General features: G+C 36.7%; 1 protein-coding gene across 1 annotated transcript in view; it reads left to right on the top strand.

Annotated features, from left to right (window-relative positions):
- Nucleotides 1–211: 211 nt before the first annotated feature.
- The window catches only part of galnt18b (UDP-N-acetyl-alpha-D-galactosamine:polypeptide N-acetylgalactosaminyltransferase 18b), an 82,479-nt gene continuing 61,628 nt past the window's right edge, over nt 212–21,062 (top strand). Inside the window, exon 1 of the mRNA XM_017439867.2 lies at nt 212–449. Coding sequence (XP_017295356.1) covers nt 212–449 — 238 coding nt within the window. The remainder of the gene's footprint in view (nt 450–21,062) is intronic.

The raw sequence follows: 21,062 nt of genomic DNA, 5'->3' as shown, positions 1-21,062 counted from the left end.
CCCAAAACAAAACAATCAAACAATCCAAACCCACGGCACTTTTAAAGTTCTGCGCTTCGGATATTGCATCGCTGCACAATCGCACAGGAAATAACTTGTTTTCTGGTTTGAATTTTTCTTCCCCCCCTTTTTGTTTTTGCGGGCGATCCTCGCCTTGTGCCGCGGTTTAACGTGAGACTCCAGGTGGTTTTGCGCACGCAGGGATGTCGGCATGGCTTGCACCAGGAGAACCAAAACTTTGGTGTCAACGTGCGTGATCCTGAGCGGGATGACCAACATCATTTGCCTGCTCTATGTCGGATGGGTCACTAACTACATCGCCAACATTTACATCAAGGTCCCGATGCCTTTACCGGAGACAAAGTTAGAGGGGGACAAAAGAGGAGACACGCTCCGGATCATGGAGCGGCTGGACCGGCTGGAGAATGTGGTGAACCAGCACATCCAAGGTAAGGCTTCTAATATTACAGCTTATACTGCTGGGAGAGAACTGCGCTGCCTGCAGTTATTTACATATAACCCCACACAATCTGTTCCCCGCGATTGGAAAGTTTGACTTTTCTTTGATAAAACTAGATCCATCCGCAGGTTGCACCTGGAATCTGATACAATAAGATCTTCCATTGTGGAGGATCAGGCTGTGTGGAGGGTGTGATATGTGGCAAAAAAAAGAAAGAAACACCACCATAAGGTTAAGTCTTGTGAGAGTTTAACCTTTATTATGAGGCTACAATACAAAAGCTATTTGAGAGGAAAAATGTAAGTATCATGAACGTAATGTCTGCATGCATATTGTGCAAAAAAAAGAAGCCTAAATGGTTGTGAGTTCAATGAATCTACTCTGACACATCACAATGCATCTCTTTTAGGGGAAAATATCCAGTAAAACGTGTAGTGTCTGCACTTGGAAACTGCCATAAGAGCGTACCTCATATCAGGTTACTTCATTGGTTTACAGAAGCAGCAGTATACATGGGAGAAACTTGCAAAGAAAATGTTTTTTTCACTCGGCTTTTTAATCAGCTACATATGAATGAATAAAATGTATTATTAATGAAACAGTAAAACACTAATCTTCTCCTCTCCTCACACGTCTTGCTTTTGTGCTCGTCCTTTCAGGAATGTCAGGAATCCTTTTTGCTTCGGTTCCTTCTCTCTGGTGCAGTTACTTTCCGCTTCATCACACACTGTTAATTTCTCTCCATCTCTGTGTCTTTAAAAGAGCTATTCTTGTCATCGCGGGTGAGTGGAGGCTCATTTTGTGCAGGTCCTCATCTGAAATGGCACAGAGCTGGTACTAGAGAGAGAGAAAGAAAAAAGAAAAAAAAAACTCTACTCATGCTTCTTTGAGCAATAAGGCTCTCTGCTAGGCTTGGGTAAACATTCCTCCTAGAGGCAGGTCTCCATTTCAGCTCGGCACCAATAGGCATCTGCCGGGTGGAGCTTTGTGGAGGTGCCCCCAGTGACTTACCTCTAAAATACAGGTTTCAGCTTCTTCTATTACTCTGACAGAAAAGACCATTTCATGCTAGATTAGTGCCAAAAAAATCTGCATGGTCCACACAGTCACTTTTTCACTGATTTTTCATCTTGCCTTCATCTAAGCAAAACTTTTTCCTTTTTTATTCTGTCTTTTGCAAAATGCATATAATCCTATTAAACACAACACACACCAATTATAAACATAATGGAAAAATAAGACAAGAAAAGGACAGTAGGACTATGTCACCAGACTTATCAGGAGATATCAGGCATAAAGTAGCCACAACTATATACTAGATATAATTTGACATAGCTTTGAGTTTTAGTCCATTCAAGTTCATAAAAGACTCTGGAGGCCTTTTTTTTTTCTTTTTTACTTCCCAATACAGTCCAGAAAGAGCTCCCAAATGTGATCAAATTTATGTGGTTTGTCCTTGAGTCAGAGGTTTATATCCTTTCAAGGTAATAAAAATAACTTTTGGAAGAAGATAATGCTGGGAGGTTTACAATGTCTGCTGCTTATTTGGTGCAGAAAAAGTGGTAGGCTAAAGAAGTGCTTTGTCTTAAGCAACCTTTTTAACTACACAATATAATTTATTGGATGTTTTGACAATTTTAGGGATCACTTCCTATCTACAGCAGCTGTTGCCAAGCCAGCAGTTTATCTCAGCGCAACAGAAAAGACTAAAATCAGGGAGACAACATTCCCCTCTCTGTCCAAAAGTACCTCTGAGGCAAACTAATTATTGCATGATATCTACGAAGCTACTTCACCTGAGCCAAGACGTTGTCCTTCACATAACCTTCGATAAACCTTTGTGTGGAATAAGCAAGCAGGGGAGGTGTCACATTGATTAACTTTTTTAGAAGTGCCAGTAGGAGGCTTTTTATCATCAGATCACATCAAGGATTGCTGTGTCCCTGGTGCCCTCAGATAGTTGCAATTTTTATCCTGTAAAGAATGCCAGTTTTCTAGGATCATCACAAAAACTTGAATGCACTTCAGAACTAGGACATTAATTGTGAAATTAGTTTTTCCAAGCATTCATTTGTTGTTATGCACTCATTTCTTTACAAGTTCTTACACAGTATTGGTTACTCTCTTTTCAGCCTGTGAGCTTGTTTTCAGAGCCCAGAGGAAACAAATTTAGGATCTAAATGGAAAAAAGCAGCATAAAAGCAGTATACATTTGCAACAATGAAAGCCGCTACAACAAAATAACCAGCTACATTAAGTGCAAGCCATGTTGCTGGGACTTACCACATAATTGCTTTGAATGCATTTGCTGCAGATGGAGACTCATGATATCGGTCAGTAAGTGGCAGACAGCATCTTCAATTAACGTAAGTGAAGAGCCAGACATTTGACATTTCTACTTCCTATTCCAGTATTATGATGTGAAAGGAGTGTAGAAATAGTCAATTCTGACTCATTCAGTTTCAGTTTTAGACTTTTGTGACTTGCCGTGTCCTTGTGGACTTTTCACATAACGCGCTTTGTTTTAGAGCACTGGAGACCGACATGAGCTCCCTCTACACCGAGCACTGCTGCATGCAAGAATGAAACCTTCTCTGCAAGCTGACTCACTGCAGAGAGTAGAGATGTGCCTCTCTGTTGGTGTCAGCTTCGCACTCTGAGTGAGACTGAAATATTCCACTGTGTGTTGAAGCTAGGTTGGTTGTTACCTCGACAAACCAGCACGGCAACCGCATGTAAGCTGGCTGAACTTTTCTTTAGATTTGTGGAAAATTTGTTGGAGACCTGGACTGAGCAGGTTCCCACAAGCCCAACATGAGGGAGGGCTGTTTTTTTTTTTTTTTCTTTTTTTTCGCTTAGCTTTGAATTGCAAAACTCAAACATTTGGGGGAATTTTGCAGCTGTGGGTCATTGTTTTTGCAACAGCTTACAAAAGTTTTGATTGTTGCTGTGTATCGGGTTAAAAATGGTACTTTAACATTCTTGTATTGCAGTTTAGCTGTTGTGTATCATGCCTAACTGTATATAATTACTTTAATTTTTCAACATTTTTTATCCACTTCAACATATTTTTTGTTGTTTCCTAAATGGTCAACACAGTCGGCACTCAAAGCAAGATTGTTTCGTGTTTAAACCTTGTTCTTTCTGTTCTCCCAATGCATTTGCTGGTTTTCTCAACAAACTGGGTTTTCATTTTAGTTAAATAACACACATGTTATTAGTTGATACTTTAGGAGTGAGTGGTTTTTTGCCTCTTGTGTTTTGTGTTGGTCCTGTGAAGGACTGGTGACCTCTCACCTGTTGACTGATGGGCTCCAGCCTTTTTGGGAATCTGAAACAGAAAGGATGAATGGATCTGAAGCTGCGATACTGATGTTTATGGTTTTGTGTCACAGTTCCTTTGTCTGTGCCTGAACTTTCCCTTCCACACCCTGCTACTGCTGCTGCAGCAGCTCGAATTGCATTATTAAAAGAGTTAACAATGCATTTTTTAAAAAGGGCGGCTGTAAAGGTTATATGAAGTTCATGGATGAAGCTCTGTGTATGAACGTCAATACAAACACATGCTTTTTGACTAAAAGGACTTTCTTTGTCATTTTGAACACTTGGTGAAGATATCTTTACTTTTTGTGTTTATACTGGAAGGCCCGGATAGTGTCACAGTTCCTGAAATTTAGTTTGTAATGATTTTTTTCAGCTCATGACTTAGCGTGGGTGCCCCTCCAAGAGAAAACAAGTCATTGCAGACATGTAGGTGTCTGGTCCAGACAGTGCTGTTTATTTCTAAAAACAAAAAAACTGCTGACTGTGTAAACAAAAACTTTTAACTGTAGCCTCAAAACATGGACCAAAACAGTGAATAATGAACTGAGAGTGAACTCCAGACTTTTCTGAGTCCTTACTGTGAGCATAGCAGTACAATGTCTCATTTTCCCCTCATACCAACTGAGGCTGGCTGGTACATTACTCCTGCACCGCTATTAATGATGTGGATGCAAATGGAAAAAGTCCTCGAGGGGGTGTTGTTTTGAGGAGAGCACCTTATTGTGAAGATCCCCTCAGAGAGTTCCCAGAGCTGCCATTTCAGACAAACAGGATTGCTTTATCTCTGAAACTAATTACAAGTAAGTCAGAGAGTCTTCACCAAAGCTGATTAGATGCATTTCAAAGAGTGGATTTCCGATGTTAGCGTGGGAATGTGAATATAGGTAGATATATTGAAACTAAGACATAATATCATGCAGGTAATAATTTATTCAAAAGCCACGTGTTCATTTTTGCACATGAAAATTAGGCTTTTGTAAAGTAGTGTGCTTGCTTGGTAAAAAGTGAATAAATCAAAATCACAAAGTTATTTTTCCATAATTACTTTGGGAAAGACAAGTAGAACTGAATTTAACCTAATTTGGCTGCAACTGACAACATAGCTAAATAAATTATTTTATATTTTGTATCTTTAATACAAAAATGTCTGTGTACAATGACATCTTCAGTTTGTACTTTTTATAAGCTTGTATTTAGAAAAAACAACGTTATTTATTTAAAACAAGCAATTTATTTTCTGAATTTGCAGATTATTTGCTGCTTATTACATTTGTGCAGCTGTATGAATGAAATACTGTTAGTATCTCAGTTTGTGGTAAAGTGATTCTTTACAAAGTGGTGTTTAATAGTAAGTTAAAGCAGTCATGCTGCTTGGTTTGTTTGGGTGGAAAACAAAATCAGTCTCATCTTAACATTCTTTTAAACTGCAGTTTTGATGGAATCATATTTAGATTAAGATTATTTTTTAAGAATCTATGCAGTCTTTTTATTTGATCTCTTAGAATAAGCATGTAGAGTGTATTTCCTGATATTTCAGCCATGAAGTCAGAGAAAGATCATTACATCTCTTGCTGATGTAGCTGCAAATGACTGTGACAGTTCTCATGACGGCTTCAAGCAAATCCAGCCATTAAGTCAATTGGGAATCTCAGTAAATTACTGTTTCCATTGATGCTTAGAGGACAGTTATATTTGGATTTTTATCTGATGTGATTTTTCCAGAGCAGCAATCAGGGCAGCCTTGGAGTAAATGAGTGATGGAAATACAGACGTGGCAGCCTGTTTGGTGTGTGTGTGCATGTTTGTGCAGGCTGTGGAATGCAGCCACACCAGATTCACAAGACTGTTTGAGAAGGAAAGCCTAAAGCTACAAAGTTTTAGAGGAAGGTGGGTTATTTCCTCACAGAACAAGATTTTATGTACATTCTGAACACCAAAGTATGATGCTTGTTTACGTATGATGAATAGAGGAAAATATTTATCATGCAAAACAGGTTTACAGGGCATAATCAACATGTACAGACTGAAATATCAGTCTGTTTACATCCAGCAATGATTTGGTTTGTAACAATTTATCATGCAATTTCTTCTGAAACAGATTTTCATTTAGGAACTCATTAACTCAGCAGGTAGAAGACCCGTGCTACAAACTAAACTAATGCTGTTGATGAAGAGATCAAATTCTGCTCTTGTTTCTTAAAGCTGCAGCCTGAAGTCAAACATTTATCAAGTCAATGAGTAAATTTATCAATGCCTAATGTTGTGTTCCCTAATTTGAGCCTCCGAGTCAGATGTCTTCCTTTTAATCTTAAGGATGGTAATTATTTAGGCCTGCTCATGTGTTGTGTTGACAGGGGATGTTTGCCAAAACAGAAACTGGGGATACTCAGTTAATTACCTAGATCTTTCTTGTAGTGTGACAAAAAAAATTAGGCAGATGACTGATTTTAGTGGGCATAACCTGCTTGGCTAATTAGTCTTAATAAGGTGCAGGTGCTGCAAGTTATGACGGGAACACTGAGAACAGCTGAGGACTTCTGCTGTGTGAAGAGAAAATGCAAAATGACAAAAACTTAACAAGGTACAAACAGGACTAGCTGTGAATAATGTCACCAACAAGTGAGGGATAGTACATAACAAAAGACAGCAAAACAGACTGCTGGACTGTTTTTACAAGATTGATTAGTCTGAATGGGTACAGAGTGATGGATAGCAGAAACCAGAGATAAAGAAACATGAGGAGAGGGTTCAAAACTAAAACTGTGACTTAAGGTCATATTCTTTTTAACTTTTGGACAATTTGTAATGGCAAAAATGGTTACACATTCCACATAACAGATCTGTGACAGGTTATTATCAATCTATAAATGTTGCTTGCCTTTACAGTGAAAAAATATGATACTTAAAAAAGAAAAAAAAAACATTTTTGAAGGTAATAATTAAGTCATGACAGGATGGTATTATTTTTCAACCTCTTCAGAAAAAGACTTTGGCAGGATGCTGGGCACATTTACAGAGAGATGAAAGTGAGGGCTTAAAATAAACCAAGCCTCTTACTTGTCTTTGCATTGATCACTTTCCAGGGACAGTGCTTTTCACACTTCAGCATTTGTAGAAATAAATAAATTAAATCAATCTGTACATACTAAGTCAATGTAACAGTGGTTAACATAGATTCATAGCTGTAGATTCATTTCAGGTCTGTCACCTGAAATCTGATTCATCTGTCAGCAGCTGCTGTTTGCTGCCTGTAGGCAGGGCTGCAGAAGGTGTGACAGAGAGTGTGTGGGGTGAGAGCTGGAATATAAAACGGAGCAATATTCTGTAATTTCACCAAATCGGGGAGTTGTTGCAGGGCAATGAATCCACTGGAGAATGCTTTGTAATGAAAATAATACATTATTTTGCCTTTGGAGGGCTAAATTTATCATGAAGAAACAAACTTAGACCAGGAAAAAATTCCATTGAGAATCAAAAAGGTCATCCCTTGACAGCTGATCAGTTGACTATTGTGGATATTTTTCAACCTGAGTTACTGAAAATTAAAAAACACGTAAATGAAAATCTGAGTTAGCTGTGCTAGCTTTTTTTTGCAGAAAGATGCTGCCAAATTGGAGCATCTTTCGTACAGTTGGCTGCCAGGCTACAAACAGTTATTTAAATTTATCTAATAAGGAGCTATGTGTCTTTAAAACCTGCTTTTTGCTTAAGATACTTTGATCATTATCATGCTCCTGGCCATTTTGATATCAACCATCCATCCATCCATGCATCCATCCATCCATCCATCCATCCATCCATCCATCCATCCATCCATCCATCCATCCATCCATCCATCCATCCATCCATCCATCCATCCATCCATCCATCCATCCATCCATCCATCCATCCATGCATCCATCCATCCATGCATCCATCCATCCATTTCCTCTACCCATGCACAGGGAGAACATGCAAACATGACACAGAAAACCTAAGAGGAGACAGCTCTAACAACGTCACCGCTATGCCATTCATTTTGAACTGATTTATAATTAAAATGGCTTTTATATAACTCTAAGTTTTCAGAGAAAGGTACTGCTTTGCTTAAAAACAATAAAAGTTACAGACATTTATAAATCTTGACAGTTAAATTAAGTTGGTCCAAGATTTTATATTTCAAATGAATAAAATGTTTTTAATAAAAAGCAGTTTTCTTTACTAAGAACGTAACAGCTCCGTGTTGAATATCTGTACTTCAGTAAAATAAACAGTAAAATGTTTGGTGCTTTTTTCTCTTACTTCTCACCGTTTTTTTTCATAATTAATGACACTAAATTCTAAAGTGCATTCTGGTTCAAACACACTTATGCTATTTTGTAGAAATTGTTTTCATGTACTGTATGAAGAGCTGCAGGCTATTATTTTCTCATGACTCTTAGCATGAATGAGCCAATCATCAAAAAATCTGTTTTCAACTTTTTCAAACAGTCTGCTAATTTGTGGTATGCTTCCATCAGAAAATAATCTTTAAATGCGACTTCATGCCATTTTTCACCATTTTCATTTAGTTCAAACTAAGAAGTTCAATGAAAGAGTCCTCTGGTTCTTTCAGACCATTTGTTCATACACTCAGATAGGACCCACAGGAGTGTTATATATGCTATACCTTCTTTTGCCTCAGCACATACCAAATTCCCAAACAGGACATTTGTGTCAATATGAAATACAATTATATGAGTGTTTCCACATTGGAAAACAGATCATTCTCTTGGTTTTCCAATCTCAAGTGTTTTTCTGTTCTATTCCTGAGGAAGGAAGATTGGTGGATGATGCTGTTAAATGCAAGACTTTCAACTATAAAAAGTGCATGTTTGACTCAACTACCTCAACTTTGTTAGTGTTAGAAAAAGATCATGGTCAGGATTAAAATATGTTCTTTATACAATGTCATTAGCATGATTATGGGCTTTTTTAAATACTTCACTTGCAGTTGTTGTGTTGACCATTACATGCTGTAATTCTCTGCAAGAAGAAGCCACTTATGAGGTTATTTTGGAAGAAACACAGACCTAATAAAATGGACAAACCAAAAATTCTGACTTTCATTCCTAAATGATCTGACAGCAGCAGATCATGTATGGATGAGTGTTCCAGTACCTTTTCTATTGAAAAACTACTACAACAAGCTCACAAAGTCTGCTGAAGGTTTCCTTGTGCTTAAATTGGAACTTTAGCTTCCCTCATCCATCTCTTTGTCAGACTCTACCAAAGAAAATACAGATCCAAGTCAAAAAAAAATTTTTTTTTCCAAGAACTGACAACTGTTGTTTTTGTAAGTGCAGTAAAATCCTCACTATTATGATAATGATAATAGTCTTCCCTCTCAACACCTAACAGTTAGAACATAAAGAAAAGGAAGCAATTCATCAGCTGTCACCCACTACCTGTGGGTTTTACTCAGGCTAACATAAATTTCAGCAGCATAAAAAGTGCAAACCTGAAGAAATGGTAAATAATGATCTTGTATTGAGAACCTCATCAATTATTTTATAGTATGCTTCAAAAAGTAGTGAGTAATGTTAGCATTGAAATAATGTGTACCTAAATTACAGCTAAACAAAAAAGTGGTGCCATTTACTGCCTCTGATAGTTTTCGACTCTACAAATCTAAATGTCGAAATGTTCTTGGACAAAATGCTGAATCCCATCTTATCCCCTTTGTGTTCAAGTATGTGTAATACAAAGAAAAGCTCTCCATGTACAGAATAAGAAGCACTTGTGTTATGTGTGTTCTGCAAAGTGCTCTGAGAGGTTGAGAGTAGAAAAGTGTTGTCCATTAAGTCAGTTTACTTCCCACAGACATTTTTCTAATGTGTGGTCATTCACAACAGCTTAACATGTGTTGGCCACACATATTTAGGATTCAGTCATTTTCATGACTGATGGAATAACAGTTAAATTAGTGAGTCAAGACAAACCATTTTAGTTGCAAAGACCCATCATCCTTGTTTTCAGGAACGTTAAATGGATTATTTACAGTTTAAAAATGCTTATATATTTTAATATTCTTTTATATGCTGTACTTCAGACATTTCAGCTCATGTCCTTCATCCCTTCCTCTTTTATTTTAATTAGAAAGCTTTGCAGTGGCCTTTTCTTTGCTGGTGTGGAAGGTTCAAAAGTGAAACCTACAAAGGAATGTCACTGCTTCTTGATTTGAAATTATAACTTATCAGATCCATCTTGATTTATACAAATCAAACTGTAGTTGTAATCTGAAAGTGCAACAAGCCTTTGCATTCACAAAGAATAATTATAAACATTTGATCAGAAATGTGCACACGAGCTTTTTTATGTAATTACATATTTTGCATTTAAACTGCAAACTGCATAAAGATATTCTCTATATTGGCTTTGATATTGTATCTGTAGTGCATTTGTTTACAAAATTTATCGGAAGTGGAAACATTTACTCATAAAAAACTGCTGGTCAGTAAAATGATTTTATCTTGTCACTAAATGGCTTTACAGTAAGGTCCTGCATGGTACTTTGTATGCTGGAGTGCATTAAGTGCTTTCAGTATGCCTCAAATATACTGTTTTTCTCTTCTTTTTCGAACTGTAAGTAGATATGATTAACAAAGAGACAAAGTTCTACTTTGTGGGTGTGCAGTGAAGCTAATGACTCTATTAAAAAAACAAAAAAAAAAACGTCTGGGAGCAGGAACCTTTGGCTCACAGGGATTAATTTTATATATGTTTACCTCATTATTTTAAAACATTCATATTGAGCATGTTTAATATGAATGTGATGGGCTACCCTTTTGACTTTCTCCTCTCTTCCCTGTTTTCTCTCAGCAGCAGCCTGGGTGAATTGTTAGAAAGATTGCTGCACCTGCGTGGTTGGAATGGTTAAAGTTATGAAGGCTTGCGCTCTCTTTTTGCCTATTTGCTTTGCATCCTTATACAACCCCTCACCAACCGTTTCAACCATTTGAACATGCTTAAGCTGCCTTAAACTTACACACGCAACCTTATGTTTTATGAAACCAAATTAGACATCGGCATCCTTTTGTCTTTCGCTGCTAACTCAAGCTAAAATGGTAACATGAAGATTTTGACACGTGAATAGAAGAGGCTTGATAGGATGAGAAAGCATTACCCCAACAAATAATCTCATTTTAGAAGCTTAAAGGAGGTCACATTTGACATTGCTGCTTGAAATAAAAAATAAAACAAAACAAAATTAACTAGAAATTGTGCTTTTCTATTGATAACGTCATCAACATCATTCGGGGTTCTACAGACAAAACAAGGCTGATTGCTGCTGTTGTTGTTGCTGTCCTGTGTTCACAGACCATGACCTAGCTGCCTCCTGCTTGGAAATGTTTTCATATACCAGGTGGACCTGAGTGTGGTTTACTACCTGCATGGTAAATGTGTTCTGTGTTGTTAATACACAAAGTCCCTAAATTTCATGAAGTTTAAGTTGGGCATGGAAAGGATGTTCTGGAGTTGGGTTTGAAACACATCAGTTTACATCAGGGGTCTCTAATCCTGGTCCTCGAGGGCCACTATCCTGCATGTGTTACTTGTTTCCCTGCTCCAACACACCTGATTCAGTGGTTTAATGACCTCTCCATGTTCTGCAGAAGCCTGTTAATCACCCATTGATTCAAATCAGGTGTGTTGGAGCAGAGAAACAAGTAAAACATGCAGGATAGTGGCCCTCGAGGACCAGGATTGGAGACCAATGGTTTACATTTATTAGACTGAGGCAAAGTTGTTTTCCTCCCTTTCTGTCAGTACAACACATACTGTAGTGGACAGCAGTGTTTGAACCTAAACTGTGAGTGTACGGTCCTAATTGGATGTGCTGCTGCTGATCTGTGATGGGGAGGGTGGAGATGGGTCACAGGGTCAGCCTCGAGTGTGGCCTCAAAATTTCATCTTCTCACCTCTAACTCTTCAGTAATCCATCACATTGTAGCTATGAATTGTGGGAAAATGCAGGTGCTGTAATAAAACCTTGTCACCGAATACTGATTCTTAAATTACTGAGAACAACATCAGGGACAGATTTTGACTGAAACATCTTTTTTTTATTAAAAGAACTTAAACTAGTTTCTCATTTTTCAACCTGGATTTGGCGTTCCCACAGTTCATTTGCTTTGCATTCAGATTTTCATTTATTCTTTTATCCATTCGCTGACATTTCCACAAACTGTCCTGACATTTCAGATCCATCCCGTCCGTCTGCCCGGCACTGACCCCGATGCTTCCTGCCTTTTTAGATCTTCTGTTCCACTTACATCTCAGGTCACCTGTTTCACGTTTCCTCATTTCATCATTACCTGTTTACACACAGTTATATGAAAGTCTTGACCGTTTGATGTAGTTTCTCAGCTTTTCCTAGGACTGTGTTCTGAGATTGCCAATGTTCTTGAGCCACTCTCTCAGTTTAAGGGGTCACAGCCCTGATTGCTCCAATCACTGGAACCACCGTGGCCTTATGTTTCCACTTATTCCCCTCTTTTTTAGCCTCTGGTGTGTTTTAAACTTCTCATTCTTGCTTTTTTTCTTGATATTGTCTTATTCTATTGCTTGTCCACAATCACAATGTCCTGTTGGCTCTCCAACACAAGTTTTGCTGTCTGGATCTTGAAGTACCACAGGATCAATGGAGTGTAGCGAAGCGGAAAGTTACCTCTGACTATTTTTAATCCCAGAATAAATGTGTGGGTGAAAGGCAAATATTGGCAAAATCAGTTTACTTGAAAACTTTGTAAAATCTGTGACGGAGTGGTGACCTATTCAGAGTATACATCACGTCTCATACACTGACTAATTGGAGAGATACTTATAAAAATGACAGAATTAACCTTATTTAAAAATAATAATATTCTAAGCTAATTTTTTAACACCTCAAATTGAAATCACATTTTAAATTAAGTCTACATAAATAAAAAACATAATGTGAGATACAAAGATTCTATCTGTCAGGATTTGGGTTTTTGTATTCAATTTATTGCTTTTATTGTCTTCATGTTTCAGTTTGAGTTTATTGTTTATTTTATTCGGTTATCTTTGTTAGTTCTTGTGTCTTTGTTTCCTGTCATTATCCACCTCTCCTCAGTCAGTCATATGTTTTCCTGCCGCGCCCATCTCCACCTGCTCCTCGTTATCACTCACCTGTGCCCACTTCACCTAAATACCCTCTGTCTTTAAAACCCGGTCACCTCCTCCACTTACTCGCTGGTTCATTTGTCTGTTTTCCCTTGATGTCTGATTCTGCTCATCTCCTGCCCTTGTCCGTTTGGTTCTTGGATTTAGCATGTTTTGTATTTAGTTTCCTTCCTGCTGCCACGTCAGTGTTTTGTTTTTGGTTCTCTTTTATTTTAATAAATTAGTTTATTTTCAAAATGAGTCTGTGCTCTGGGTTCGCCTCTATCTCCTCACATCATGACACTATCAGTGAAAATACTTTGGATTTTATTGCAGTGATTTTTCCACTTGTGTGTTTAGTGGCTTGTTTTTATGTTGATGTTCTTTTGTTTCAAATGACTGAAAATCTAGATTGTCTCCCCCAAAATGAGCAGATTATAAGATGTTTTACTCTCTGAGTTCTTTCCACATATTGTTTAAGCCCTGAAGCTTCTTTGTATGATGGACAAGCAGGTTTCAGGAGTTGTTCTCTGCCGTTTCTCGGATACAGGTGTCAGATGCCTCATGGTCATGACAAACTTTGAATGAGCCTGTAAGGAGAAGCTCCTCAGTCTCAGTTTGGAGCTCAAATAAATGCACAAAATAAATGTCTTGTTTATGTGTTGTATTGTAAAACACAAGATCTGTCAAGGAGAACAAAGGAGGATATTTTAACAATATTCTGAGCTGCCATAATGTTATTCATGTGAGAACTCTGACCATAGTGCTTTGGTAAATTAATCATTAAAGAGATATGTCCAAATATTATTATTTTTTTAAAAAGTCAGGATACATTGTAAAATGTCAATAAAAGTAAAATGGGATTTTCAAATAATCAGAAAATTCCATTTCACTTTTATTGACATTTTCACATTCACATATCTCTTCTGATCCCAATTTTCTTAAGACTAAGAGTTTAAAAACAAGGCAACTGGACTTCCTTCTGTTAATTAAAGATGTCTATTCTTTTCCATTCAACTTAAAGTAGTTTTAAGCTTTTAAATTGCATGATCACATGAAACAGGTAACAAACAAATAAATAAGTAAATGATAATTTAGATTTATCAAACCAGTGGAACATTTTTCAGAGAGGTCTTCATCTTTTTTTTCCCTTCATGTTAGAGTTTAAATTAGAGTGAATTCACTTTAAGTGGACTTCAGGGAAGTCCCTGAGCCCTGCAGGGGTTTCCGATACAGAATCACATCTGTTTTTAATGTGGGGGGTCTCCAGATCAAGGTCACTGAGTGCTGGTGTTCAACATCTCTCGCAGAGATCTGACTCTTTAATCGTGTTTTGCACAGTAGATGATGAAATTCTGTTTGTTGATTTCATCCAGAATGTTTTGTAGCTTTACTGGTACACTTTCAACATTTAACATGTTATATTTTAAAGTCCATTTTATTTCAAATTCAAGTGCATGATTTAATTATAGTTGTATGGAAGTTGAAAGTTTTTTTTTTCTTTAATCCACCACAATCAAAAGGTAGGTATGCTGTGCAACTCTTAAGTAAGAAAACAATTAAATATACACAAATACCCAAGTAATAGAAAACTACTAAAAATAGTAAAAAATAAATAAATAAAATGCACATTTTCCTGCCAATATTGTTCTCTAGATGCCTGTTTACTATTACATCAGCAGTAATTTAAGCCTATAATAAATTTCAGTACCAGTGAGGAGCAGTTGATGCCTGAAACTCTGCACCAGCCTCCCTGCCTGTCTGATCATCTTCCTGGTGCAAGAACAACCCATCAAATATTCACAAATGCCTCTCAAATGCAAATGCCCTGCACAAAAATAGATTTGATCTTTTTTTAGGAGGGTGATTTAATGAAGAAATTAGGTCATCTCTTAAAAGCTATATTTACAAATGGGTTTTGTTTTTGCATAAGTAAATTCTCTGCTGAACTGATGAGGAAACATTTGGTGTATTACTGCTTTAGAATTTTTTTATTTTTTTTGCAACATAACATTAAAACATGAAGTGTTTGGTTTTTGTTTGATTGTTTTTATAGAACCAGACATAAGATTTAAACTGGAAAATAAACATAATTGGGATTTGTAAGTGAAATGTGTGTGTATTTTGTCCTAAAAGTCAAGGTCAAAGTTAAATTGATCTTGTCTGTTAATAACATTCCAATTTTTTTCCTTGCCCCCCCCTCCCCTATAAATGACAGCTCATTTTTTCTTTTCTTTTCTGACCCCACTTGATGTTGATTTAGCTGTCAGGCAGGTTTTGTCACAGAGGCCAGTAACTGCCATCAGTAACAAGCCAACAGGGTTTTTGTCTGCTTGGCCTGAGGTACAAACCAGAGCTGTGCAAAAACTCCCCTGACATGTGCCTTTGTGGGCCATCTGCTCCATAGTGATAAGAGCTGTGCTGTTCACTTTTCTGCAACAAAGTACAGTTTTGGAGCTAATTATATATCTCATTATGTTTTTACTGGAATTATTAGTTAACCTATACAAAACATGACTAGTGATGATGTGAATGCAGAGCAGAATGTCAGTCTTTTTTGTATTTTCAAAGTGATGTGCACAACGTAGAAGCAGCACTTACGCTCCTCTTCAGATACAGACCTGAAATAGAACACATTAAGACCCTTTAAATTTCTTTATAGAGAGCTCCGTTTGTCAGTTCATTCAGTTCAGCAAGCCTCAGGTTTAGTAGTCCAGGAACTCACAAAGGCTAGCACACTGTCTATCAATCCATCCATCCATCCGTTTTTTTTTTTTTCTGATCCTTGTGGGGTCAGAGTGAGCTGGTGCCTATCTTCAGCACACCCCAGACAGGTTTGTGACAGAGCCTTATAGAGACAAATGAGACCACTATCCAAACAAAATCACACCTAGGACTAACTTAGAGTTGCTAAATGACCTAACATGCATGGTTTTGGACTGTGGGAGGAAGCCAAAGTACCCAGAAAAAGCCCACACAGATCTGTGGAGAACATGCAAACTCAAAGCAGAAAGCCCTTTTTGCTGCGAGGCAACTGTGCTAACCAGCTGCTCCACCGTGCAGCCTACAAGATAGCGTAGCAAGAACCATTATGTTCTTGCTACTCAATAGCTGTATATGTAGTAAAAAATTACATTTAGCCACCTGTTCTATGTTGTAAGAATCAATATATTACAGACATTTAATCCTTTTTTTAGTTTTTAGTCCATTGAGGACAGTAAAATGTCAGTATTATTAAGGAAGATGAAGATGAATAAACATTGTTTTGTTATTAGTACTGCGCAATATATCAAAACTTTATCATCATTGCTATAAAAGAGCATAAAATATCAATATTGCAAAGGACTCCTTGGACTGCAATAAAACATAAACTTTTATATTCCAAGTTCTGCTTCAATTACTGACCTGCTCTGCATGAATATCTTGGCACTCGGCCAATCATATGGTCTCTCGACACTCCTTCTGACCTCACCTGGTTTAAATGATTGTAAGCCAAGACGCCAAACTGCACAGAAAGAGAGGAAAATGTGGATTTATTGAGATTGTCATTGCAACATTCAACAATAAGATCGCAGTCATGTTTTCTAATATGCAGCACTGGTATTTATGTAATACCTTCAAATATTCTGCTGTGTTAGGGTCTCTTATACTTTGGGCTGTGTTGCATTTGTGGGTTGTAAGAAGATTTTTTTTTGTTTCATTAAAGCTCTGGGAGCCACACAGGCAGCGAACAAGCAGAAGATTAGTGTCGTGAGCCGATACTTCCAATCTGTGACTTGATTGTTTCCCCCAAGCCTCCCTGACTGTACAGCATATTACTCTGTGAGCTGATTTAAATCAATGAGTAACACGCAGCATCTGGTTATTGGCAAGTCACTACCATTGCACCTGGAAACAAAGGAAAGCAAAAGCTTTTTTTGGACTTTGTAGGCAAAGCACAAAACTGATTTAGAAAATGAGGAAAAAACTTGAAAAACAATAAATTTCTTGCGGAACACTCCAGATGCTGAGTGTCATAGAGCTCTGTCCTAATTAGTTTTGCTTAAATCTTGCCACCAAATGAGCCACTGTTTGTACTTTTTGTTTACTTTTTCTGTGTTTACTTTTTGGGAACTTTTCTTCGTTTATAATTTTATGTAAGTTTCTGCTGCCCTGCACCTTTATTTGTGATGTGCCCATACCTACCTTAATTCAGTAACTGTGGTTTTTAAATGGGATCAGAGCCTGGGCCTAATATTACACAAAATGCAGATTACTGAGATAACATCAGTATTAGGAATCAATGTTATTCTTGCATTTAAATTGTATGTTAAAGTCTCAAATTATAATGGCAGTTGTATAATACAAATGAATACATAAATTAATATGGATTTTTTGTAGCTTGATGTTTGTGACTTGTGTCTAACTTTTCTTCAACAACAAACTAGGAGTCCATAGTAATTCAACACGGTCATACGCATCAATAACTCAGAATTCTTGATAAATTGTTCTCAACAAAAATTCATCAAGGTCCAACAGAGCTGAGTTTATTTTGTCCAACTCATCAGTGCACCATCTGATGTATTGATTTCTTGCCTCAGTCACAAAAACTGTCATCACAACAGCAGAGTATTGTTGTGTTTTAACAGCTTTGTTAGCATTTAACTCGCATTCTCCAAACATTCTCGCTTATTATATACAGTAGACTCTTGACATAATCCACATTTTCAGAAAAGTTGGGAAGTTTTTTAATAAAAGAAGTTATCTGGAAACCACTGATGAAGACGTGTCAAGACCCAGAATGTGTTAATCTGACTGACCTCCCTGCAGTCCACTCTTGTCTCTTATTAAAATGAATTCCACATGAAGAAAATCGGTCAATGAACACTTTCTCTACTGCTGCACAGCAGAAATCTTCTTTTCAGCAAGAATAAACAGTTTACTTTAGCAAGAACACAGAAATTTGTGTCCCCACTTCTCAAACAATTAAAATGTATAATTAAAATGAATATGAATTTAAGACAGTTTTCTGTGTATTGCTGAGATGAAATCTTGGATTTGTTTATATGTTACTCGTACTTTTATTATTCTAGTTGGTGAATTTTTGTGCTCAGGTTTTAGTTTTTCTCTTTGACTTCTCAGGTAATGTTTTGTTAATGCAAATTCACTTGGGTCTTGATTTTTTTACACTCTGCTGTTGCCTTACTTTAGTTTTGTGCTTAGTTAGTTTTCCTTCCTGTTCTTGAGTTACACCTGTTCTCTGTCATTGATTGCCTGACCTGACCTGCATTTATTCTTTGCTTGTCCTAGTATGTGCTGTATGCTTTTTTTTTTCAGTGAAGTACCATCATTTGTTTTCATACTAGCCGTGCAGTTTGGCTTTTTGAATTTGACTCGTGCTTTTCTCTGTTCTGTATTTTTGTTTTTGGGTTTTCTGCCTCTGCAGCACCTTTATTAGTTTAAATGATTTTTTGTTTTTTATCAGAACCCTTCAGCCTGATGAGTCATGCATTAGAGCCCTCCATCAGCTAAAACCTGTGACATTTGATGCATTTTGGAGAGCTTCCTAATTGAAACTTTGTTTTTTTTTTTCTAACAAACTGGAGCCGTTTCAAAAATTATTTTCAAGTCAAAAGCATATTTTTTTAAACACATAGGTTATTAAAAAAATGGGAACATCTCACAGGTCTTCATTTACAAATTATTGTAATAAAGACAAGGACAAAAAGGAAATGAGAAAACTAAGCATGGAGGGTGTTAAAAATATTTTACTTGTTTTATTCAGCCTGCACAAGTTGTGAAATTTCACCAGCTGGTAACAACAAATAAATATACACCAAATCCCATAGCCCCAGTGAATCCAGTATTAGTGTGGTTAGAAAGAAGTAACAAAGATTTAACAAGACCTGTAGGATGAACATCAATTTATTTATGTTTTTGATGTGTATGAGCAGCTGTGTTAAACTGAAGGTTTTGAATTTAACTGAACTATCAGACGCATGGTTGCAGTGAAGACCTGTCTGTATTTGCTGCTTGCTGAAAACAAACCAAAGTCGAGGTAATTTCATTGATCTGTTTCTCCATAAGCAGAGCTGACACTTCTAATTTCAGTAATTTATCAACAGTGTAATACGAAGAGATGCTCTTTGTAAGTTAATTCACCAGTGTGTTCAGTGAGTCTGTTAAAGCAGAATAATAAATATAAACAGGCAAATGCAAAGAAAAAAAACTTTTTTGATGGAGTTCTTTGGCCCCTGGTTTTCACAGTACATGCATCACATTTAAAATTCAGATTGAACTTTCTCCAGGCTTTCAGTGTACTTGCAGACGTTAACTATGACTGGTCCAGAAAAAAACTTTTGGATCTGGACAGTTTTTTATCGGACCATATTTACCCCAGGAATCCATTTTCTTTTTGTTTATTTTAGTCACTCTCTCTCACAGTACTTTTCCTGCTAACATCTTCAAGCACAGTATGTAATTGTTAAAACTACTGATTTTAACAGAATTGAAGTGTTGACTCTGATGCTTTGTATTTTATTGTTACACACATTTTACTCTTGAGCTTGCACTTATTAGAGATGCATTTTATCTGCTCTGCTTTGTATACTTTGTGAAAAATAGATTCCCATTTTGCTGAAATTATATTTTAACTATTTTCTTGTGACAAAGGCAGATAATTACTCAATTTAGCAACTTCTCAAAAATGTTTTTGTCTCAAACATATGGCATGCTTTTTTAGTATTAAAAACAACCAACCAGGATGTGCAAAGATGTAGTTTCTAACAGAAAATCAGCTAGTTTCATATTGTTACTGTTTGTATTTAAAGGATCAAAGATCAGATTCTTCCCTGGAAGTGGAATTAAATCTGGATATATTACCTATTGAACATATGACAGTTTTAAACATGCAAAAAGAATGCTTGACATAAAAACGTACCTTATTAAACCTTGTTTATACAGGACTAATTTAATTTCTTAAATACATTTTGCAGTCTTTTTCCAGTGGGCACTTCACATTTCTTTGAAAAGGGCCTTTACTTGTCCATAAATCAAATTTCTAGCGGACCCTGTTAGCGTCTGTGTGTTCATAGAACAGGCTTTGTGGCAAAGCAAATTACTTTTCCTGGCAGTGCAAATGAGATGTACGAAATCCACTCTTCAGTGGCAGAAACCGACCTATTTCAATGTCTAGTGGATACTTTCAGTTTTACTCTTACGTTGTATCAAATTATTTTCTCATAAGACAGCACTGTTGTCACAGACTTTCATACTTGAAGTCTTTGCCACATTTATACAAAGCTTTCTGGAATGCAAGAGTTGATGGAATCTTTAAAAACAATTTTGTGCGAATGTGAAAAATGTAAGTTGTATGTTTTCTGTTTTGTAGTATTTGTCAGCTTATTTGTCACAATAGAATAGTAACAAATTTCACAGAAGATGAGCAAGCTTTTAAACTCCTACAATAGCTCCATTTAAGTGACCTGCACCTTATTTTTCCCCAATATTTCTTTCGATGAAAGCTCAAAGAATTCTCCTTTTGAATAATTGATCTATAGCTTTCACCAACCATCAGTAGAGGCCATTATCAAAAGAAAACTTGAAATAAAATATCTTATCCTAAATTCTCATAAATGCTGTTAAGAAAGAGCAGATTTTTTTTCAACATGCAGTGGCAAAGAAATGTTTCTCAGACTTTGACATTACCTTTCAAACACTGTATAAAAAATGCAAAGACAATCCCTTTCAGATCTTAAGGTCGTGCATTTATTAAAAAAAAATTCTTTTTTGAGTCATGCTATTATAGGTGAAAAGTTTTGTACAACTCAGCTGGATTTATTTTCATAGGTTGAAAGGCATCAAATAGTGACACAATAAAGAAAAGAACATTTTCGAGAGTTCAGGAGAGTCGTTGTTGGATCTGTCTGTCACGACGAGGCCTGAACGTGGTGAACCCAAGACGCAGACTCATTTTTCAAAAAGCAAAAACTGATTTAATAAAACAAAACTAGAAAACAACAAGCTGACGTGGCAGTAAAACAAACTTCTAACAAAAGATCCAGGTATTAACAGAGGCGGGACAAGGTAAGATGAAACAAGGCAAGGCAATACTAAGAGTGACAGGAACAAACATCTAACAAGCAACAACAAC

The sequence above is a fragment of the Kryptolebias marmoratus genome, linkage group LG15 (genome assembly GCF_001649575.2).
Source record: "Kryptolebias marmoratus isolate JLee-2015 linkage group LG15, ASM164957v2, whole genome shotgun sequence".
Taxonomy (NCBI): Eukaryota; Metazoa; Chordata; class Actinopteri; order Cyprinodontiformes; family Rivulidae; genus Kryptolebias; species Kryptolebias marmoratus.
The sequence above is the reverse complement of the archived record's forward strand: the minus strand, read 5'-3'. Positions and strand labels throughout refer to the sequence as shown.